Below are 22,854 nucleotides of genomic sequence, written 5' to 3'. Positions count from 1 at the left end.
GTATTTTAAAGAGTATCTCTGAAGTTACCGGTTTCATAAGCTCAGTACACTGGTGTAAAAATACACAGTTTTACCCACATGAGAAGAAACAAAGAAAAGCCATTAACAGAACAGGACCATGCAGTGTTGTCTACATGTGGTTATTGTGTCTTGGCTAGTCTGCCACCTGAAAAAATGACTTCAGTACGGAGGATAGGGCGAATGATATTTTTATATTTATTGCCCACGTTTCCCTGGAATATTAATCCAGTCTGAATGGCGCTGTAGAGTGTTTAATGGTGCAATCACTGATTCAGTGTCGCCAGTCTAATCTCCCTAGGCAACACTCCCTGGCAACAGATGCAAACACAGGCTGAGGATTCTGCGTCAGCAGTATTTCATTCTGATGTCAAAGTAGGATTTTACTTAATTTAGAGTTTTACTGTGTGCCCCAAAATCCTGCATACATCCTGTCCAGATTATAACAGAGCAGCGGAAGAGGAACACAACAGTAGTTATGTTCTAATTATACTTTAATGATACACCCCCTGATTTTTTATAATCGCATCAAGTATATATATATAGCATTCCAAGAGCAATGTAAAAAAATCAGGCAGTTTATCCTTAAATGAAAGTGCAGAAATATTTTCAGCAAGTGGCGAAGAGTTAATAAACACTCTTAATACTGATCTGTGAACAGTTTCATTAGGGACTATGTGATTGACTGTCACCAGATTCAAATGTGACAATATTGTACACATATCATTACACATATCACTATTATTATCATCTTGTTATTCTAAAGTTGTGTTACATTAAGTCAGTGAATATGACCTGTATTATTTTTACATTATTTTCAAAGCAAAAATGACATGTACTGGATTAAAGGACTCACATTTAACACCATATCAATGTTTTATTATTGAAAATAACAATTTTAGCAACATTCAAAAATTATTTGGTTCCTTGATTACAGGATATATATAATATATTAACCCCGTTACAAACAGAGGAGATTCTGTCCTTTGGCTCTGACTTGTGCAAATGTTGCTGGACTGGAAATTGGCAGCACGTTACATTTTAGCTGTTGCAGTTATTTTGTTTTCCTTTACTGGTTTTCCTCCAAATGCATATATGCTTGGATATTAATATAATAATTGATTATATTATATAATAATTTCACTAATTGGCAACAGCAACAAGAAAAGAAAAGTGATTTTGAAAACAAAATATGTTACAAATTTTTCACATAAAACAATTTACAACAATGATACTTTAAAGATGACTGATGCCGAATCAGCATCATGTGCAAAAATCACAAACAGCGGCACCGTCTTGTTACTGTGACTGTCCGCGTTGAATATACTGTATAAATAACACATATGGGTGTATATGTAAACACTGCTGTGTCTCAGTTTGGTCTTAAGTGCCACATTTCATGACTTCATTCATGACCAGTCTTGTGTGCGGCACAATCACAGTTCAGGTCGGTAAACTGTTTGGTGGAAAATGTAATCTCTCATTTCATAATTTCATTATTTCTCTGGTCCATGTTCCAGGCAAAGTGAGGTTCACTCATGATCTTGTTGACATGGATTTAGTGAAGGCAGAAGAGCATTCAGCTGCAGAACTGAAAACTGCTAGCGATGGCGTTTGTCCACTCTACCAAGCGGTCTGTCCTTCAAACCACTCTAGGATAACATCTTTGTGCTCGCTGACCCACTCGATGTTAACTTTGGTTTGCTCCATGGCCTGGTACACCGCCCTGTTGGCACAACCCAGCTCGTAGTCCGTTGCAAAATGTTCCAGCTGTGTACACACACAGATCATACAGTGATGTTAGAATATTGCTACGGAAGCGCACTGCATTCAACCAAGACCAAAAAAATAAAAATAAAAATACTGGATACCTCCCCTTAGTCCAAAGTCCTAGTTTTTTTTTGATGAATCAATTCATTTCCCTTTATTTCCTGAAACAGCTAACATCAATGCTGTTAATTTCCAACAAGTCAACACATAATCCTGATCCTGGACGAATCAGCATCCAATCAAGTTGCAGGAGAGAACCAGGAAGAACTAACGTTACATTACTGAGTGCCAGCTGAAACAAATAATACCAAAGATAATTTAGTTTTGTTCGTTCTGTTGTTAAAATGGCAGTACGTTTAGTGAAGAGCGCATTAGGACTTGGCCCCCGGTAGAGCTGACATCCTATGTACCAAGTCCTTGCTGTGGCCCTTTGCTGTGTGTCATCCCCTCTCTCTCGACCTCCTTTCCTATCAATCTTCAGCTGTCCTGCTAATAAAGGGAAAAAGTTCCCCCCCAAAACCAAAAAAATCTCAAAAGTTTATTTGGTTCCCCAGTATCCTGCATTAGACAGACTGATATATCTTCTTCCGCTGTACCATAGAGCTCCACTGGTGTCCAAAAACCTTTAAAAAACCTCAGTCAGCCACACTGCTGCACTGGGTGACGTTTCCTTTACTACCGTGAAAAATTCATTTAAAGTCAATCCCACATACACCGCCCTGCTGCCTGAAATGCTTGCTTAAACAAATTTGTATTAATCCACAGCTGAATATAGTCTGCCAAAAATAGCTCAAATAAAATAAAAACTATGGGATGGAGTCAAAATAAACTTCAGTGCGTGCATGGTAACGAAAGAAAATGTCACCCAGTGCAACAGTGTGGCTCACTGATGTGTTTTCAATAGTTTTTGGACAACAATGGAGCTCTGTGGCACAGAGGAAGACCATATATCAGGTTTTGATACACACACAGTACTTGTTATCAGGATCCATTGACGGTTTCCATCTTTTCATGGGAAAATACAGAATATAACCAGCCCTATAAATAAGAAATCACAGCGAGGGAAAATTGGGTTTTGGCTCAGGTAAAACTAACACGCACAGAAGATAAGATATCAGGGTGTATCCAGTTACTCGTGTGATATAAATCAATTATTGCCTGACTGGAAAGACATGACTCCCCACTCCACATATTGCATACTGGGATCATCACCATGACCTAATAAAAACATGAATATATTACCTCCTTCAATTCAAATTGTGTGGAGAACCTGCTGGTCACGCCCTCGATCAGCATCGCTCCAGCCCTGGCAGCAGAGACAGGAACAATATCAGAAACAGTTTTACACACAGCACCACGGACTACAGCCTGTAAACTGGGCACAAAGTCCAATGGACAAGAGCTTCAACTAAAACTGAACGCTGTAACTTTGATAAATGTAGAATTGATTGCAGGGTGGTGTTTTAAACTGCATTAGTTTGAGCTAGGTGGACCTAATGAACTGGATATCGTACGCAAATCCAGTTAAATCCCAGCTGACTGCTTCATTGAGATCAATCTCAGGTGTCGCTGTGTGCTCATGAAATGAAATCCTGTCTGTTATGTATATTTAAACTTTGATACCGATCAATTTTGCTTCCTGGTAACAACACAGTCAGCGGGGACTTTATGGAGGAGAGCTAATGATAAGCACTGATTAAATAAGAAGACCTTTGTACGCGATGACGGTCTGCAAGATTTTTATAAGCCACTGTTTATTATAGTCTGTTCTTTTATGACAGGGCTTGTTTATTCAAGTGACTCAACTGCAGGTCACTTCACTATCAAGAGGCCTCTGTAAACAGCAGCCCCCCAGGCGAGACGAGGCCCTCAGATCCCTGTGGCGTTGAGCAGCACTACGTCCATTAAGACATCACTAACAACAGCAGTCCTGTCTTCTCAGTTGGCAGCTCATGGCCTCAAAGTAGATCATGAGACGGAGCTGTGAACCAAGGAAAACAGGAGCAAGCACGGTGTGGGGCTGAGGTTCACAGCACAATAGAGCTCCACAGCGAGGGTCCGGAAGTAAAAATCCCATTCATATTCTCAATAGAGGATTTTGATTATTAGCCATGATATCGTAATCACCCAAGGTAGACTTACATGAGCTATGAGATTGTGAATGAATGCTCCTGTAGAAGCCACGCGATATCAGCTTTGTTTTAAGATAAACCTGTTTTATTCACAATCTCACAGAGAAGTACTACAGTACCCACAATCCTAAAGTGTAACACCGACGACGTCTTTGATTGGCTGACCGAACAGCTAGTGAGTTACTTTAAAAAAAAACTTTATTTGCGCACTTACAACAGGTTTAAGCTAGCTAGTGAGCTACTGCTACCACTGACTGTACGAGGGTTGAAACTAAAATATATTACACCACCATTAACCATACAAAGACTAAAATAATGACAGTGGTTGAATTCAAGAAGAAATGAGCTACTGTTGTTATGATTCGCAGTGGTTTTCTGTTTTCCAAGCTTTGTTTTGCTCCGAATCGAATGTTTGGTGGTCCATCAGCTTGATATAAGTTTAAAACTCTTCATATAACAATTTTCTGAAACGTCAATGAAGTGAATAAACGGGAACTTCTGGAACTGGAGCTGTTCAAAAAGTGGACGATCACTGTTGAGCTCTATATCTTTTGCATATTACTACTCTATGGTTTGTCAGCATATTTACAATGATCACTGCATGTTATTGATCATGCAACTGTGTAATCAATGAGGCTTAGCTCTAATGTCGCAGCACAGAGCAACCCTGAGCTAGCTAAGCTAAACTAAAAGTGTCCTGGATCTATCTCTGGAGCAGACACACAGGGATGTAAAGCTGTGGTTTGACTTTGTTGCCTACCTGGGAGCAGTGGGACGAGCTACACACACACAATCTGACATATAGTCACCATATAAAGTTGATAAAGCAAACAATTGCTTATTTACACATTCTGTAGAGATTTTGAGTCGTGCTTCTGGCCGCCTGATGCATGTCCTATAGTTACTCTCTGTTTTTAACACCAAACGGATGTTAATGTTGCTCAGTGTATGCTGGAGGTGTAAACAGGCAACAGTTTGCTAACAAGTTAGCCATAACAAAGTCATAATATGACAAATGTGTGTGACTTTTAGCTAGCTGAGGCCTTCTGTCTTTAAGTGGCAAAAAAAGTGTTGATGCAACTTTAAAGAGCAAATAGAAGAGAGAATTTCATTTCTGTTTTAACTCAGAGTTCTCAGTCTAACTGCTGTGTTCGGGTTGGCTTCTCCACCCTGACAAACACGTTCTGGGGTAAACCATGAATACTTGCAATTTTCTTGTAAATCTGTTGGAATAAAAACAGCTAAATTTAAACCTTCAGCGCTGACGCAAAATACCGCCTATCATCAACCTCAGACCAAAAACACCAAGAACCAAGTGTCTTCCTTTTCAAGTCTATATTGGTTTTAGGTCCAACTACACAATCTCAAATACTTGTTCATGACTCATAAAATGACATTGATTCTGCAAAAACCCAATATGAGAGTCCAAATAGCAACCTACCCCTGCCTGACATAGTCCCAGTGTGCTCTGACAAAGTTCCAGGCCAGCGCCTGCCCCGCCACGTTCTTGGCTATGTAGTTAATGGTGGAGGCAACATCCATCAGACGAATCTTTTCAGGGTCCAAGGTGTAATCCAGGTATCTGTAAGATAAGGAAGGCACCGACTGGCTCTTCACTTAATAAAAACTGTATGTTTGGGATTCACCTTATCACGGGTGTGTCTGTTATGAGAGAAGTCATTATATAAACACAGTAAAAATTATACTAATGTAATTCCGTGTATGACACATCAGGATCAGATCTGTTTGTTGAGCTCACCTGTTGAGCAGCCAGATCTTCTTGGTGCATGACAGAGCCCTACGGAGCTGCTCTTTCTCCGAGGTGTCGTTGGAGCTCTGAAACTTGTTCCAGGCAAACTCCCACTCTTTCCCCCCGCCAGCAGCCACGGCTTGGCAGTAGATTACAGACCGCAGGTTGGGATGGATGCTGAATCACAAACACACACACACAGTTATTTTCCCCACATCAGGACTGTGTCAAGTTCTCGCGGTTGTACTGGGCTTTACTTTTTCCTGCCTATCAGCATATTTGCAGACACACTGAACACTTTCTCCATCCGGTCTAATTTCATATATTTTCTCCAACCACTACAAACGAGGGGATTGCACCTGAGAGGTGATAATGCGTGGTCGGAGGTGTTAGGGTTGAGCAAGTACTCGGCTGAACAAAAAAAAACCTCAAAAGTCTTACTCTTGTAATCCTCATTGCTCTGTAGCTCAATTCTGTGGCTGTTCTGTAAATAGTTTTCTAATAAATATAGCAACTTCTGATCAACCCATATCTTTCAGCCTTAAATTAACAAATTCAGATTAGTGCATTTCCAGGTTAAGCACTACCAATATGAAGTTTAAGCCCCGCCCATTTTTGAGTACAAATATAGAGTTAGTTTAACAAATACAGATAATGGTGTACTCGCTCACCCCTGATCTTTATATTGTTATTGATACATTACATTACAGCTCTATAATAACATGGTAATAGTGGGGTGATCTTTTGATAAAAAAGAGGTAATACCATGCAATTTCCAAGGTAATAACCAAGTAATAGATAGGTTTTTATTTCATCCTTATCAGTCTATTAACCCACTATTACCATGTTATCACCCCACTGTTACATGTTATTACCTTACTATTACCATGTTATTACAGAGTGGTAATCTAAAGCTAGTGTCTTGGTGTACAGGCAAACATACTCTCAAGTCAAGTCGGTTTTATTTATACAGCCCAAAAATCACAAATCACAACTTGGCAACATACAACACTCTATCTGTAGACCGAGGATGGGTGAGTGCAAATGCATTAATATACTTCCATGCATGTATATACATGCATGTGTATTGAAGTACTGAGCAAATACACCTTTAATGTCTCTCTACTTTAAAACTGCACCTGGAAACTGTAGGTAACTGTAAAGACACGACAGTTTTGTTTTGCCAAACACTTTCTCACTTAGTATGATTAGGATCATGTTTTCAGTGGCCGCCCCATTTTGTCATTTAGGATTAGAGTGCATGTAAGCATAAAAATCCTGCCAAGTACAGCTTTAAAGATAAAAGCGACACTGCAAAGTGCTAACAGCCACCAACAATTAACACAAAAAGTGATTAAATGGCACCTACCGTCACTAAATCATTGCTGGAGAGAAAAGCTACAGAATATAACAAAAGCTATTATAGTGACACCATTTATTTTGGAAACCAATAGAATCATGTGCAAGTTTAGGAGAGTTATAGTAGGTATGTAGCAGAAATGACATTATATAAATGATATATACTTATCCAGTAGTGTTCATACATGTTAGTGCTGTTGCTGTTCATCCAGATTGCAAACATCTTTGAAGCCATCTCTATGCATTCTGGGAGTCCATTGGAACATGCCACATCTATGGCTATGAGCTGGCTGCGCCTTGAAATGAGGACATCACAATTTAATTTGATATAAAAAGTGCACAGGTATTAAATTACATTAAATGTAATGTAATGTGTTTTAAAGAAGCCTTTCCAAACTACTCTTTCCGAGCTTAAGAATAAGCCAAGTTAATTATGAAATCCTAAAGCTGCAGAGTGATAATATTCTGTAGTTTTGTTACTATGAGCGAGACCTTTCACTTGAGTTATTTAAATTGTATTATTAATATTAATATGAAATACAGATACGCTATAACAAATAATAATCAAATGCATTCATATTCATGATGAATTAGCTTTATCAGATTTTTAATTTATGGTGGCAAAGTATTTGTGTTAAAATTATTAAGTAAAATTATTCATAAAAGTCAAACGGTGAAGTTGCAATGTTGTGATTACACAAATTCAACCGATCCTTGTGAATTCTAGCTTTCCGCAAATTTGATAAATCATTGTAGTTTCCTGCGAGTTTCACCAATCAAAACAGTCCCCCAAGCAAAACGTTGAGCCAAACGTCACCAAACTACTCACAATATTATGCTCACTGGAATTTGATTTTTAGCGAACAAAAAAATACAAATATCCTGCCAAGCTGGTTGTTTGAGAGCTTTTTTGTTTTGTAAATCATTTTGTAATGTTAATTTGCTGCCACGCATACAAAGAGCCTCTAAAGATTAATAGCAAATAATAATTCAGTTAAGTGTTTTTCACCCCTGACAGTGTTTCCTTATAAGCACACTACATATTGTCCACATTGCACATCTGTCCCTAACATATCCATAACTGGTGGTGTGTGAAACCAGCTCTCTGGCACTCTCGGACTGGACTGTTAGTTTGTAAAACTGTAAAGTGAAAACATGTGTGAATCTGCTGATGATTAACTAAAGGAAAATTCGGTTTAAACAATATCATGACATTACCCCTGAGGGATCAATAAAATCTTCCTTACTGTAAGGAATGGTCTTCTGGGACTTTTGAATTGTATGTGTAGTTTCTGAAGAAACTGTAAAGGCCCTTAACTTGTTCCTGGAGGTATGCCTGCAGGAAGAAACAGTTTTACAGCAGAGTTTCAGGAATACACGCAGCAATATCATTTTTTTATGATCTGATGAGGCATGGACATTAAGCCCAGTGGGTTTTATTCAGTTAAATCCATCTTCTCTATCCACTGCAGGTCGAAGCAAGATACATTCATTTTGAATATCACATGTTGAAAAGGACATTTTAATGACACATGCCTGCATGGGTCCGTACACCTCGGAGCGGTCAAACATGAGGACAATGTACTCGAGGTTCCTGACTGCTGATTCCCAGGGAATGTACGCTGTCTCGTTGTGAAGGAAGCGGGTTGAATTCAGAGCCAGTCTCACATCGACCAGTTTGGCTCTGAGAAAAACCGAGATGAGGGAACGTGTTTTTAAAATTCAGTTGTGACCAGGGGAGTAGCGAGCAGTAAACCCAGGTATCTCTGTTTATCCATCCCTTTTTAATATAAGCTTATTCATCCATTTTCATATCAACTGTATCAGTCAGTCAGGTGAAACAGTTAGCTAGTTTACCCACCTCTGTATTTACCCCTACACCCCTGGGTGTGACACAACAGAAAACTTATTTGTAAGTCTGGATCAACTGAATCCAAGTCATTACCTTGCCAAGTTAAATGCATCATCAATAAGTTGTCCTCTGTTCATCAGTGGGATCCGCTAAAAAACAAGAGCAACATGAGGGACAGTAGACATTTCAGTTTACAAAGACATCTGCAACTCTACTCAGCCATTCTACCAACAGCAAAATCAGGAAATGATGACCAGGAGTGCAGCAGTGAAAACGCAAAATAAGGCTTTAAACCAAATAATTATGTATTGATTATTACGTTGAATTTAAAAAGTCAGGTATAAACCCAATAGTATGAGTATCTGAGTGTATTTCCAGTGGCTTGCAGCACAGCACATCTTTTTTACTGCATCAAATCACATTGTGTCTGAAAGAGCCTTAAGAGGTCTGTTTGAAGAAGCTGCATACAGTAATCCAATGATCAAGTGGGATCAAGGGATGGAAGTGACTGTCTGTCGGCTCGTCTGCCTCTTTAGTCCAGATTATTTGATGGATTGTCATGAGAGACATGTAGAGACATGCCCCAGAGGATGATTCGCAATGACTTTACTGATCCTACTGATGACTTTCCATTTGGCACCACCAGCAAGTCAAAGTTGTCCCAGTGACATATCTCAACATCTAATACATAGATTGACATTATTGTTCCCCAAACAATGAATCTTAATAACTTGTTTCGACTATATATCAAACTATTGGGTAGAGACATTTGTGTTCCCTGCAGGATGAATTGTAATAACTCTAGTGATGATCCTGTAAAATCTCACAAACAGCCTATCAGGGGATCAACAAAGTTATTATCCATTATCCTCTCTTGGAACCATGAATGTCTGTACAAAATTTCACTGCAATCCATCCAACAGTTGTTAAGACATTTCAGTCTGGACCAAAGTGGTGGGCCGACCACTTCAAAGACATTGCCAGCCCTAGATATATTCTACCTGTTATAATTTTACCTTCTAGTAAAAGGTCTTTCCTTACTCCGTGGAATAAGGTTTCTGCTCAGAGCTGTGATTTGCTAATTCATTATGTGGCTCAGTACTCACACGTGGTTCTGTCTCCAGCTGAGTCAGGAGGCGTTCCCAGTTCTCTGGGTTGTAATTGACTCTGTAGTATCCAGTACAGTTGACATTTGCCAGGATCCACTCTCCACTCTTAGAAATTAAGGTGTCTTTCTTTTCTATTTGATAGGAAAATATTGGTCAAAGCTCACATTTACAGGCTAGGAATCACAAATCAGTGGCACAGTACGAAAAATGAGAAACCAGTAAGTAATCTCATACAACTGATTCTGTTATCTGGTCTATCTCATCAAACTTGTCTCTCAACTGATTTGTACCCAATCAAAAGCCATAGCTGGCTTAGGATGTCCATCATTCAGTCATGAGTTTTTCTATCTAGTCTTCTGTGAGCTTGATGTAACTGAGAAGGTGTAAATCACAATTTACTAGAGAATGCAATGTCTGAAGAAATTGCTGGTGTGAATGTTTATTCTATTGTTGTATTTTATTCTATTGTATTTTATTGTATTTAAATGTACCTGACTGCTGAAAGCTTTACACTAAACTGAATTGCTGGCTTTGAAATTGTTCAAAACATGTGGAATATTTAAAATTAGTTGAAAAGTTATGCTGGACTGAATTGCTGGCTCTAAAAGTTAAATAATATGAAGAATCTGTAAAAGGTGGAATATTTTCAGGTGTGTTCAAGAGCTGTCGCTATACTGAAATGCTGGCTTTAATTTGTATGAAGTAACTGAAGTATTGTAGTGGGAAAGTGAGAAATAATCTAACTTACTATGAATGTGACTGAACAGTTTAATGTATCTCATAAGGCTGAGTCAGCATCTCCCACTAATAAAGAATTAGGGTGTAGAAGAACATATGCTTTCAGCATTCATGTCCAATGAATGTTTGTCCAATATGAAGGCAAAGCTGAGAAACAAGGTGTTTGTTCCAAGGCTCTGTGCTGTATATTCTGTTACCTGGTTTGTCTTCCAACATGAAAGAAAACAATCCAGATTTATCTGCCATGGCTGTGATCGGGACATGCCACCAAAGACTAAACAGGCAGAAAAAACAGACAAACAACCAGATATAATAAGTACATGTTATGATATGCCAGGATGCTCATGATTCAGTAAAATGTCCTTCAGCTTATAAAATGAGGAATGAAGAGTCAAACTAACAATCCAAAAAGAGGAATTTTAGTAAAAGGTGACAAGGGCACAGTGATCTGTGAGTGTGAAATCTAATCTGCATCCAGAGCTGTTATGGTCTGGATATGGCTGGAGCAACTTAAAACCATGTCAGGTTAAATTATTGTGCAACTCACCATAGCAGTGTCATGGAGCACATAGTTACAAAACATTGTTTCAAAACACTCCGCATGGCCAAAGGTATAATCTACTGTAATCATCTGCAGTGGTTTCATGCAGGCCTGACAGAGAAATACTTGATTAACAAAGTAGCATTAACGCAAAAACAATATTTTATATCATATGTTTACTGTATTTTGCCAACCAAAACAGCCACAAGAACCCGACTATTGAATCATTTGGTGACAACTTTCGTGAAGTGATGATGTATATCAGGAGGACAGATTTATGATCCAACTTTGGCCTTAGGAAAGATAGCGAAGGTAAGCAATCTCCTGCAACCCTAGCCCAAATGAGTCACATTCACACTCAAGATGTAAAGTTACAATGAATACTGAGGGAGGAAGTCGTCGTTCTGAAACCAGTTTTTGACCAGAGGTTGCCATACTGTGTTTGCAATAACGACAAAATACATCACAACAGCATTATTTTTTGCCAGTTTCGTTAAAACGGCATTATTTGATATTCTTTTGCCTGATATTGTAATATTGTGACCCTTTCTGTTTCTGTTTCTGTCCACCTGATGAATGCAAGTCCAATATTAATTCTCCTTTTGGCTCTGTTTTGTTCTCCATCAACTTCATTCCATTGTTGTTGTGATTTCCATTAATGCTAAAGATGTAAATTAATTTGTTCATACATAATGATTCTCACTCAATAGTTTATTCTTTTCAATAAAATAAATTCAATTAAATTATTCTTAATTAATAATTAATTAAAACATATCTTCAGAGAAAGTCAACTGATCTACAATTTTGTTATCTGGGACATATAAATGTCCTTGATTCCTTGATAAGTGTAAATTAATGTAATTACAAAATCTATAGCTACTGAGATCCATTGACTATCATCTTAACTGGATTAGTATGATCAGTAGCCTACTGTATTCTCATTGTCCTCAGCTTTAACCAAACTGAAAACTATGTACACTGAAGCAATCTCCATTTAGCACATACCTAGATTCAGAAGAGTCATTGAACAGGAAGTGCTTCTGGTAGATTCCTCCATCAGTAGTGTTGATGGTGATGACAGGATAGCCAATTTGAGTAGTCCACGGTTTCATTATTATGGCCACCTTGGTGTGACCGCTATCCTCATCTACTGCCTGCAAACATGGCACAGATCAGTTAATATTTTATGATACGAATACCATAATCTCATCAATTAGTATTGACAGTAAGACATGCTTAATCTCAGCAACAAGAATTTGGCTTTCACGCTAATTTTTACTTTACTTCACCATTTGTATATAATCCCAGAGGTTGTTCTGGTCAGTGTTTGCATACTTAAAGTCCGACAGGTACATCTAAAACATAAAAACAGAGAGAACGAGAAAGAGAAGTTATAATTAATACAGTTTCATCCTGCGTTTGCCTTTATATTAGCTAGATAAAAATGTGCAAATAAATAAATGTTTGGCTGAAAAGAGGTTTTTCAATTCAATTCAATTCAATTTTATTTGTATAGCGCCAATTCATACCAGAATGTATCTCAGGACACTTTTCAAATGGAGCAGGTCTAGACCGAACTTTTCTGGGGGGTTTTTCTGGACAGTCAACAGCAATGATGGACGAGGTGTTTCTGAACCCTTCTTCTGCCTGCTCCCTTAGAGATTCTGATTATTCTCACCCACAACAGTATTATCCTTTAGTAATCTGTCTGCTCCCCACTGGGAAAATATGACACCCTTATTGATTTTGCGTGACGCAGTGGAAACTACAAGTGGACAAAAAGCATGGTTTGTGAACCCGTTTCCCATTGTCTTTTCCCTTTGCAGCAGACATAAACCAGATGTTGGAAAGTTAGACTTCAGAACAGCAGTAATGGTGTTATTGTCAACAGATTAGATTTGGATATATGATGGAAATGTTGTTTACTGAAGTTCAAATAAACTTAACCGACTTCATGACCAGGGCCGGAGCCAGATGTTGTAAACATTCGGGCCTTATTCCAAACCTAGGGCGTCTTGGGGAGATTTTTTTCTCCATTTACGGCAGCTATATGCTATATGTATGTTTTTTAAGCCATTTGAGATAATAGAATGCCTATATTCTGTACATGATTAGGGAAAAACATGATGTTATCCAGAATAAATTCCTCCAGTAGAACCTATTTATTTTCTAATTGTTCTCCAACTGTCTTCATGATTCTGTAACCAGCGCACAACAAATGTTGAGGATGACTCATTTTCACTACTGCCACCTAAAAAGATACAAAAATAGTCGAGGTTGACTCCGCCTGAAAAACTTTATTATGTCCATAGTCCATTAGATAGTTAGTTATCTAGTTTGCTCACTTGCTCACGACTGAATGAAACACGACACACACAAGACAACAACCCCCACATGACAATGTTAGGGCGGACAGTAATAGAACTTTGTCTCACTTTGTCTTAGAGACTAAGGGGAAATTACAGTAATTTTAAGTTATTTTAAAAGCCTAAAACATTAGGAGCTTTTGAGCAAAAATTTGAGGCTGGAGCCCCAGGAGCCACCCCCCAGGGCCTACCAACCCACCCACTCTGCCCATGTACAGGAACACTCCAAATTGACAAAGAGCTTGTGTTAGATTACCAACTGGATACAATATTGCTAACTAAATTTACAGGTGAGGTACACCTCACTGATGTAATTTGGTGGACAAAATGTGAGAAACACCTCACATAGTAATCAAATACAATTCAACAGAACAACTATAGCAAAAAAATTACCATAAAGTTGAGTCAACATCTCTCTACTGCTGGGCTACGCATTTCCATTGACTGTGCCAATTTTAGAAGAAAATACGTTGGAAAGACGCAAGTGGAATGAAATAACACAAATTCAGTCCAGTCCAGGGGGTACTTATTAAACACTAGTTAAAGAACTGGGCACCACACTTGCTAACTGTCAGTTAGCATTTACTGTCTGTTAGCAAACTCAGTAACATGGTTTGTCAAGAATTGTATGTGTACCACCTGCCTCATTACTGTCTACGAACCATTCCCCGATTGTGAATCAACTCGGACAGAAGAGGGTAAAATAAAAGTGGATGGTTCTTTTGGATTCTCTGAAGTCAGCACTGTTATGAGGGCTTTTGTTGGTCAACTAGGCAATATACTATGTCAAAGTTCACCAAAGTTCAACTTGACAAAAATAATTTGTGGGGAATTCTTCGTCCCTGCAAGCAAACACCGCAGATCCCAGCAAACCCATTGAAATGAAGTGATTTCTCCTTGAAATTTCTCTGTTTAAAAGGCTGTAACCATACCTTACAACAGTTTCAACAAAATCTCAACATTCTAACAATTTTGCAAGCCTGTTGTAATAGACTCCATTAACTCCAGCTAGGTATACCTAATCAACAAGACAGTAAGTTGGATAGAGTATAAGACAACAAACACAAATACAGCCAAGTATTGCACCAAAGCTAAATGAAACATTTTCTTTCCAGGGTGAAAAACAAACTAAAAATACTATTGCTTCAACTATGAACAAAAATCCCTTTTTTTCAGAACCAATCAATACGCTTTGTTTGGCTCACCAAAGACTCCACATGTTCTAAAGAAGCTGTAGCTACATATTGTGTGTCCATGGGACCTTTACTGGTAGTCCTTTACTTTGTTTGTTGATTGTAGTTTGCTTTTCATTTTTGTTGCATTCAGCAAGTCTTTGGTTTGTGGAAGTCAACCAGGCATGCACAATATTATAAGAGGGTTATGTTGAATGTGAAGCGGGCATTTTTGATTTTCCATACCCCCAATTAAAGCATTAAATTAAAAAACGTTGCTGCGGAAGTTGGCTTCCCCACCCGTGTTGTAAGTCATGTCATGTGGCAAGGCATGAAATTACCAAAAGGGTTCATCTTCTCAGAAAAAACAACATTGCCTGGACTCTGGATTTGTTCTGCGTGATAGAGGCCCCTTTTAGTGTTGAGTCTTGACTAAAGGACAATCAAATCAATTACAGTGTGATTTGAGGGCAAAAAGGGTGTAACAACCTTTAATCTTGAACCTCAGGGACAGTCTGCAGGGCCTGCCAGAAGCTTTTATGAGGATTAAAACATTTTAGCACATCTGAATGAGGTTAAAAGTTATTGCTTACTTTGATCCCTTTTTGGAAAATGTTTTCTCCCACGACATCTGCCAGCATTCTCAGCACAATTGCTCCCTACAGAGAAGACCAAATACACTTGATTGTTAATATTAATAGTATACTGATATGGGTGACCTGCAAATAAAACAGAAAGAAGAGTGTGTGCGCTTCTGTGTTGCACATCCTCGCTGTGGTCATAATGTGTATTCATTACTAGAATCTCTACCTTACTGTAGGTTATGGCATCAAACATCTCAATGATCTGATAAGTCTCCTGGACATCTTCCTGTGGAGGACTGAGAGGATGGGATGAGGCCAGAGAGTCCTCCTCAAACGCTGTATGGAGGTCTCTCATGGCAAATGTGTCTCTCTGAGGAAAACAAATAGAGCCCACATGTTGCATGATGCAGGCTGCATGAAGGTATGAAGGAGATTTTGCCCTACCTGGTTGCACCATGCTGTCTTTTCATGTGTGTGTTTCAATGTCAGTGATTGCCACAAGTTGGTCACGTCTGCAAAGATGACTGAATTTCTCACCGCTTTAAATGAAGGATCAATGTGGTCCACTGCGAAGTATGACATGTAGGTGGCGAAGCCCTCATTTAGCCAAACTTCGTTCCACCATTTCATTGTCACCAGATTTCCAAACCACTGTCAACAAAAAGAGAAGATGTGAAAACAGTTGGAGCCTTGATCTGTAATTAAAATGTATCTCGCATCATTTGGTTGTTTTTATTAGGGATAGCACACAAAGACTTTTTTCCCTCTAACCTGGTGTGCCAGTTCATGTGAAATGAGAGTGGCGATCACTTCCTTGTGCAACAGCGAGGACACTCCTTCCTCATAGAGCAGGCCTCCCTCCTGGTATGTGATCAGTCCCCAGTTTTCCATTGCTGCAGGACTTAAGTCTGGCAGTGCAATTTGATCTGGAGGATTCATATAAATATGGACAAATGATCAAATTATATAAATAAAATAGCTTAGCCAGAAGTATGTTATACTATCCAAGAGTACACAGTAGGTTTTTCTCAGAAGAGGAGAGCTGTTTTAGAGGTAGGACTGTTCTTATTGACGGAAGCTGATTATTAAACCTGAGCATATGCCTATTGCATATGCTAATTAAAACTGTATTTTGAATATAGCTTTACATAAAATGACAGAATAAAGTACTTAAATAAATACTAAATAATATAATAAAATAATAGCGCTGTGTATCGGCAAGAATCTGGCCATATAAAACATATCACGATACAGGGTCATTATATTGTGATTTAATAAAATAAATTATTACAAGATTATTATTGTTATCATATCATATTTTTACAACTCCTTCATGTACAACTAAAATGAAAACATTGTTGTACTTTTAAAAATGTATTTAGTTTGGCGTAAAATAATGGCAAAGGTCCAAGGTGCCCACAAATGTGTGCAAAAGGTTTCGGGTCTTCATTTTCTGGTTGGCTGCCAACAACAAAGATGATATAAAACATTGGAAATGTATAGAAACTGCTGTTTGCACATGTTAGTACTAGAAATATTTTTTAGAATGTTGTGCTTTCTTGTAGCACTTAATCATTGACTTGGCCCTCTTGTGAGATGGCAATGCCAGCAGGGGCCCAGAGCCAATTTGATATGAAAAAAATCCCTCGAGAAATATAACTGAGTCAAAGAAGCTAATGTGGATGGGTCAGTGGCAGCCTAGAGGTCCAAAGTACAGATAACAAATTCCTGAAAAACTATTTTGCCTGCTATTTTTTTAGTTTTTCAAAAGGTTTCACTTATAACAAGCTAGTATTTAACTACCTTTAGATATCTAGTAGCTTATTATAGTGTAACTGGGAATCTATAGTAGAAGCCTGCATGTCTTTCATGTCAAAAAAACTGTTAAATTTAAATATATTTAGTGTAAAAGTACAGGAATCAGCTGTATTGGTACAAAATGTTACAATACATTTTACCCTAATACTCAAAATTATACTAGCATTATACTAATATAAAACGATGTAGAAATGGGACACAGAGTTATGCTCGAGCCAGCCATACTTTACCAGTAGCTATCAAGCTAGGTACGGTAAGCGGTTAGCCTGCTGACCTTCCAAAATGTGAAATGTCATCATCATAACAAAAAGAAAATACATGTCTTTTGACAGTGACAATGGCATATTTTATCTTCATCTATCAATGTGTCAGTACAGCCATATTGTATCTCAAAGTCTTACCAAGTGTTTTCTGTTGGTAATTAATTCCAAAATAATTCTCATAGAACTGGAGAATCTTTCCAGTGATGTCGTTTGCGTATTTAGTGTGTCCTGCTGCAGTGGCGTCAGGACGGGCAAACGTCTGTATGAGCAAAACACAGAGGTCAGATAAAGCACAGAAGATATTGTCCTACATATTTTTGTTACATTTCCTTAAACTTCCATAGAACAGGGGATGGGAAATATGGAATGTTAAATACCTCAAAAAAGAAGGAAACATGAAAATTATTCAGTTATCGGATTGAAGATTTGGTGCTGAATGGTATTTTGATATGGAATTGAAACCAAACCAAAACCATTAGCAGTTATTTTTGCCATTAAACATAAATTTGTTAAAATTACAGTCAACTACCCAAGGTCAACACCGTGTCACAAACAATTAGGCTACATGAAATTCATCTTGAATCTACTGGAGTACACATACTTCAATTTTTACACGGTCATATGTGGAGGAGATTGATTTGAACTCTGAAACCGTGAAGGCAAACAAGTAGGTTGACATCTTCGGTGTTGGATGAAAACTAGTGTACTGCCAGTCTTCGTCGATAATATTGGAGTCTGACAAAGTGAAAACAAAGCAGAACAGTATAAGGAAGGGTTTTATTCGGTTATTACTGTTTATCTTTTATTGCTATGTGACCAGAAACATAATAAACACTAAACATTACCTTAGAAGTCAGGGACAGATACAGTAATAGCTGTGTTTTTTTTTTTACCTGACTCTTCCTCATTTCCGAGAGCAGTTGTGCCTATCCTGTGGATGATGGTCACATAAAACACAGCCTTCATTTCTGGCTCATCGAAACAAGGAAACACTCTCCTGGCATCTGTTGGTTCCATATTAGTAGCGACAAGGAACCTATGCATACAGATAAAGATAGTCAGCCTTTCATTATCACAAAACAAACAGATCCATCCAAAGTCCCGCCGCTTTTTGCTCTGTGCTAGTAACAGTTGAACAAGCCTCGGTCAACATTCCCCTTTCCTGTACTTCGATCAATCTAGCACGTAGCATATCTATGTTGAAAAGACATTAGGGTTAACAAAACCCAAATTTTGAAGAGGGTTAAAAAGTAAAAGTGACCAAGTCACATCTTAACTTAGCTAGCAAACGTTAGCAAAATGCTAATTAGCTATCTAGTTAGCTAGTGTTTTGCTAACATTAGCGCGCTAACTTAAGATGTGACAATATATGTTGCTTTTATTTCTAACCGTCTTCAAAATGTATTTTCAACATAGACTAGCCTAGCACGTAGAATATCTAAATACAGGAAAGGAGAAAGTTGACTGAGACTTGCTCAACTGTTACTGGAGCACTGGTGGGACTCTGGAAGGGTCACTTTGGAAGCCATTTGGATATCATAAAAAACATACATATAGAAAGTTAGACACGTTCTTGTTTGGCGTGCGTCTGCGAGGTTGCCATATTGGGAACAAGCGATATACGCCTGTTAACAATACTGAGAGATGCAAACTTTACTACCAAATCAACTGTAACTCACTTAATTCTGAACCGATTTTGATGGAATTTGTTTTATTATGAACGTGAGAAATCGAACCTGATACTGGTTATAAATTCAGTTACTGGGGGCAGATCTAATCAGCTTTATGCCAAAAACAGTCAAGGGTCACCTTGGAAAAATGCTGTAGGCATATGCAGTGTTTGGATGTTCAGAACACTCAAAACAGCTACTGATAACCAAAAAACAGCCACTACTAGTCAGACCAACACTTTGGCCAAAATACAGAATGAAAACAATGAATACATGTGTAGTAGTGTGTATGAGTTGGTGCATAACGTACCAATACACATGGTCGGCTACATATTACTGTTTAACCAGGAAACTGGCAAGGAAAATTGTGTGTGGGGGGAAGAATTCACCTATATTGTTTTCCTGTAGACAAATTTCACATTTCACAAAAACAAGCAACCAGGTGGCTTTATAACAATATAATATATACAGAAATCTACATTTTTATAGAAACTGAACTGAAAGTTCAAACTCTAAATAACTGGGCCTGCATGTCCCAGTGGGAGTTGTGGTTATTGAGAAGGTTAATGTTTTTGCATAGAGCTCTTCTGAATTCATTCCTACAAGTAACCAGCATCAGGTTCAAGTTCTCATATTTATAACAAACCAAATTTCATGAAAATTGGTTCAGAATTAAGAAAGTTACAGTCGATTTTGTCTGCATCTCTCAGTATTGTTAAAGGGCAGATTTTGACCAGACGCACAGCAGCAGCATTGTATTTTATATCTATGATAAAGAACCCATTACAAATTACTTGGTGAGTATAAATAAAATAAATAATGTGCTTTTGTGTCTTTTCAAATACTAGTGGAAACAGGTGATTTTGTGTCCACAAAGTGTTTAGCACATACAGGAAGCCAGATGGCAAACTGCATATTTGGGACACACAATAGAAAACATGAACCAGCTTTGGTCTCTGACTGAAATGTATGTGTAAAAACAGCAAGGAGAATACATGAGTGGTGACTGGAGGGTTATCCTGCTTCAAGTCGGTCTAACAGAGTATAAATAGTGTGACAAACAGTGTGTGTGTTGACCCACACTTGTACAGTATGTGTGTAAGCACATGTCTCCACTCAGTAATTTCATACTGTGTTTGGGTTCTTTTACCCCATGGGCATGGAAATGAATCAATTACAGTAATTAGACAAGACAATGGACTAAACCATGAAACTGTCCAATTCCTTTGAATACATTTGTCTTTTTCTCCTTTTTAATCTAGAACACAGTCCAGCTGATAAATGAGCTTCTACAAACAACAGCCCACTGTGTTTTTTTAAGACCACAAAGACATCTGATGTGCATTGTTTTTTATTTTGTTTTTTGTACAAGACTTAGCAGACTCCAATGCAGATGTGTTTGTGTGTTATCTCAGAAATCCAACTGACCAAGTCAAAAGATGTCTTCTATGTTAATGATTAGTCTGTGCCACTACACAAATGTTAAATAAATGTTGTAATTAGTTTTTTTCTTTACTGTTTTTTTACAGCGCAAAATGTCTCAGTGTTTCTTTTTATACATACAGAATATGTGTTTGGGGGGTTTGGAGGCTTTGGAGTTACTCACAGGCACTTAGACAAAGTTGGGCTGTAGCCTAAGGAAAGTAATGTGACAAGTAATGTAACTGATTACTGTTTTTGTTGAGTAATTACTAAATAAACACAATTACTTTATCAATAAGTAATGTGTAATGCGTAATTGATTGCATTATGAAAGTAACTGGATGTCAGATGAGAATGATTAATATAATTATTTTTGACTGGAGTCAATACACCGTACGTTCTTTCAGTTTCCATCTGAATTTGACTAGCAGCATTGCTAGAGAGCGCTACAAGTGGATTCATCTATGGAATGACTTGAGCCTTTTCATCTGTGTGCCATGAAGAGCCACCGAGGGGCAATAAAGGTTCTAATTTGGTGTCTTTTAATGATTTTCTGGGGGAAACCCTGCCAGGATCGTTTTCTCTACAAATAAAAATGTATACCCTCAGAATACTTTGAAAGGTGCTATAATCACAAATTATACACACAGAAACGTTTAGGTTTTTGTTACTTACCTCTCTGTATTCGTATCACCTTCAAATTCTGGTTCACCTTGTTGGTATGTGCTTACAAACAGAGCTTCAAGATTTTCTGATATTTCTCCCTTGAAAGACAGAGACAAACTGTAGTTTCCCCCTGCCTCCAGTGCCTCTTTAAGCTGAATCTCGAGAAAGTTACTTTCGTCTTCGTGGTGTTTCATTGCTGAAACCATTATCTTATTATTCTTTTCTGTGTCTATCACCTTTGCGTCAGAAACGGCCAGGTCCTTGCTGTTGAGGTAGATGCTTCTAGTCGTCTGGGCGCAGTGAAAGTTAACAGTAGAGTTCCCTGTGAAGAGCATCGTCTGGTTGGGACTGGTGACATTTACCTCCTCGATGATTTTTGTGTAGAAGTGAGGCTTCAGAAAGACCTTGTATGTTTGGGGTATGAGATTCTTCGGCAGCCGCATGACGGGTGGCGGTCCTGTGGTGGTGGACGGGAAGGTTGGACGGGGCGTCGGGTTCATTGAAGAGATCTGAGTCTTGTACAGAATGACCATGGTGACAATGCCAGCAATGACAGAGCCGGTCAGGATCATAAAGGCAGAGGCGATGGCCTTGGATGTGAAAGACGACTTGGCCATGGTGGCTGGTTCCTATGGTCAGCCCTGAAGGTCCCGTTGCTTGACTGGTAGAGATGAGTCTGACGAGTCCCTTAGCTTGTATTCCTGTCTTCTGCAGTGACTGATCAGAAAGTAACCTCCCTCCCATAAACAGGGCTCAGCCCTAGCAATTAAGGGTCTGCAATTGGATTAAGCATTAACTTGGACACTGCCGAAGGAGCAAAGAGTAAACGTTGTAGTGTGAAAAGGGCGGTGTTCATTGGCCTTGTTGTAAATAATCAGATTGTGCTCTCAAACATCTGGAGGTGGTTACTGTGGTCTTGCCACTAATGCAAGGGTTAGGTAAACCTCATGGAACACTTTATCCTTACCCTGCACTGTCCAACCCATCACACCCAGACGTACTCCCGCTCACATTCCCTTTCTGTGAACATAGCACACACTGCCCATCACAAACACAAGCCTCACTGGACAGAAAAGCTGGTTAAGAAAATCCTTAAGGAGGAGAACATCAGCAGCAACATCCACTTTTGAGCGTAGGTGAAGGTGTCCAGAGTTCCACGTCGCAGCGTCACTTTCTCCAACTACTGCCAAACCTCAATGCAGGGGGCTTCCAAAGACGCATGTCAACACAGATCCTGTGCGATTGACAAACTCCCAACAAACGAGAAGCATATGAAGGGAGGAGTGTTCAGTGGGCTGGATAAGAGAGGGGAGGAAAAAAGAGCAAGAGAGCAGAGTGATTTTGGAAATCACTGAATTGCCTGGAAAGCCCCAACCTCAGGGAACCACGACCACCATGACCACACACACACATTCCTCGCCACAGGAGAGTGAACGCAGGGAGACAAATAGGCAAATAGGAACAGTGTAGGACAAGAGGGGTCTTAAATGGGTGTGGAGGTGGTTATTTGTACTGAAAACAGATGTTCCTGTTGCGGGGTCAAGGAGATCAAACCGACCCAACCACACTGAAACACTATGTAGCGTAAGAATGAAGGAAAACCATCATCGCAGAGAGACCCGTG

General features: G+C 38.8%; 1 protein-coding gene across 1 annotated transcript; it reads right to left on the bottom strand.

The window, feature by feature from the left end:
• Positions 1-872: 872 nt before the first annotated feature.
• Positions 873-22,599, bottom strand: anpepa (alanyl (membrane) aminopeptidase a). The gene is made up of 20 exons (XM_035665855.1): positions 21,240-22,599; positions 18,366-18,508; positions 18,074-18,207; positions 17,611-17,731; positions 16,163-16,317; positions 15,929-16,042; positions 15,618-15,761; positions 15,401-15,466; positions 12,559-12,624; positions 12,275-12,423; positions 10,926-11,002; positions 9,988-10,121; positions 8,975-9,030; positions 8,566-8,713; positions 8,277-8,365; positions 7,215-7,325; positions 5,680-5,847; positions 5,362-5,502; positions 3,031-3,094; positions 873-1,788 (listed from the first exon to the last, which is right to left on the bottom strand). Exons 1-20 carry the CDS (start codon positions 21,845-21,847, stop codon positions 1,642-1,644), a joined length of 2,835 nt encoding a protein of 944 aa, XP_035521748.1. The 5' UTR covers positions 21,848-22,599; the 3' UTR covers positions 873-1,641.
• Positions 22,600-22,854: the final 255 nt, after the last annotated feature.

The sequence above is a fragment of the Morone saxatilis genome, unplaced genomic scaffold, assembly GCF_004916995.1.
Source record: "Morone saxatilis isolate NCDOM2014 unplaced genomic scaffold, NCSU_SB_2.0 Contig2, whole genome shotgun sequence".
Lineage (NCBI taxonomy): Eukaryota > Metazoa > Chordata > Actinopteri > Moronidae > Morone > Morone saxatilis.
This window is presented reverse-complemented; position numbering and strand designations above follow the sequence as displayed.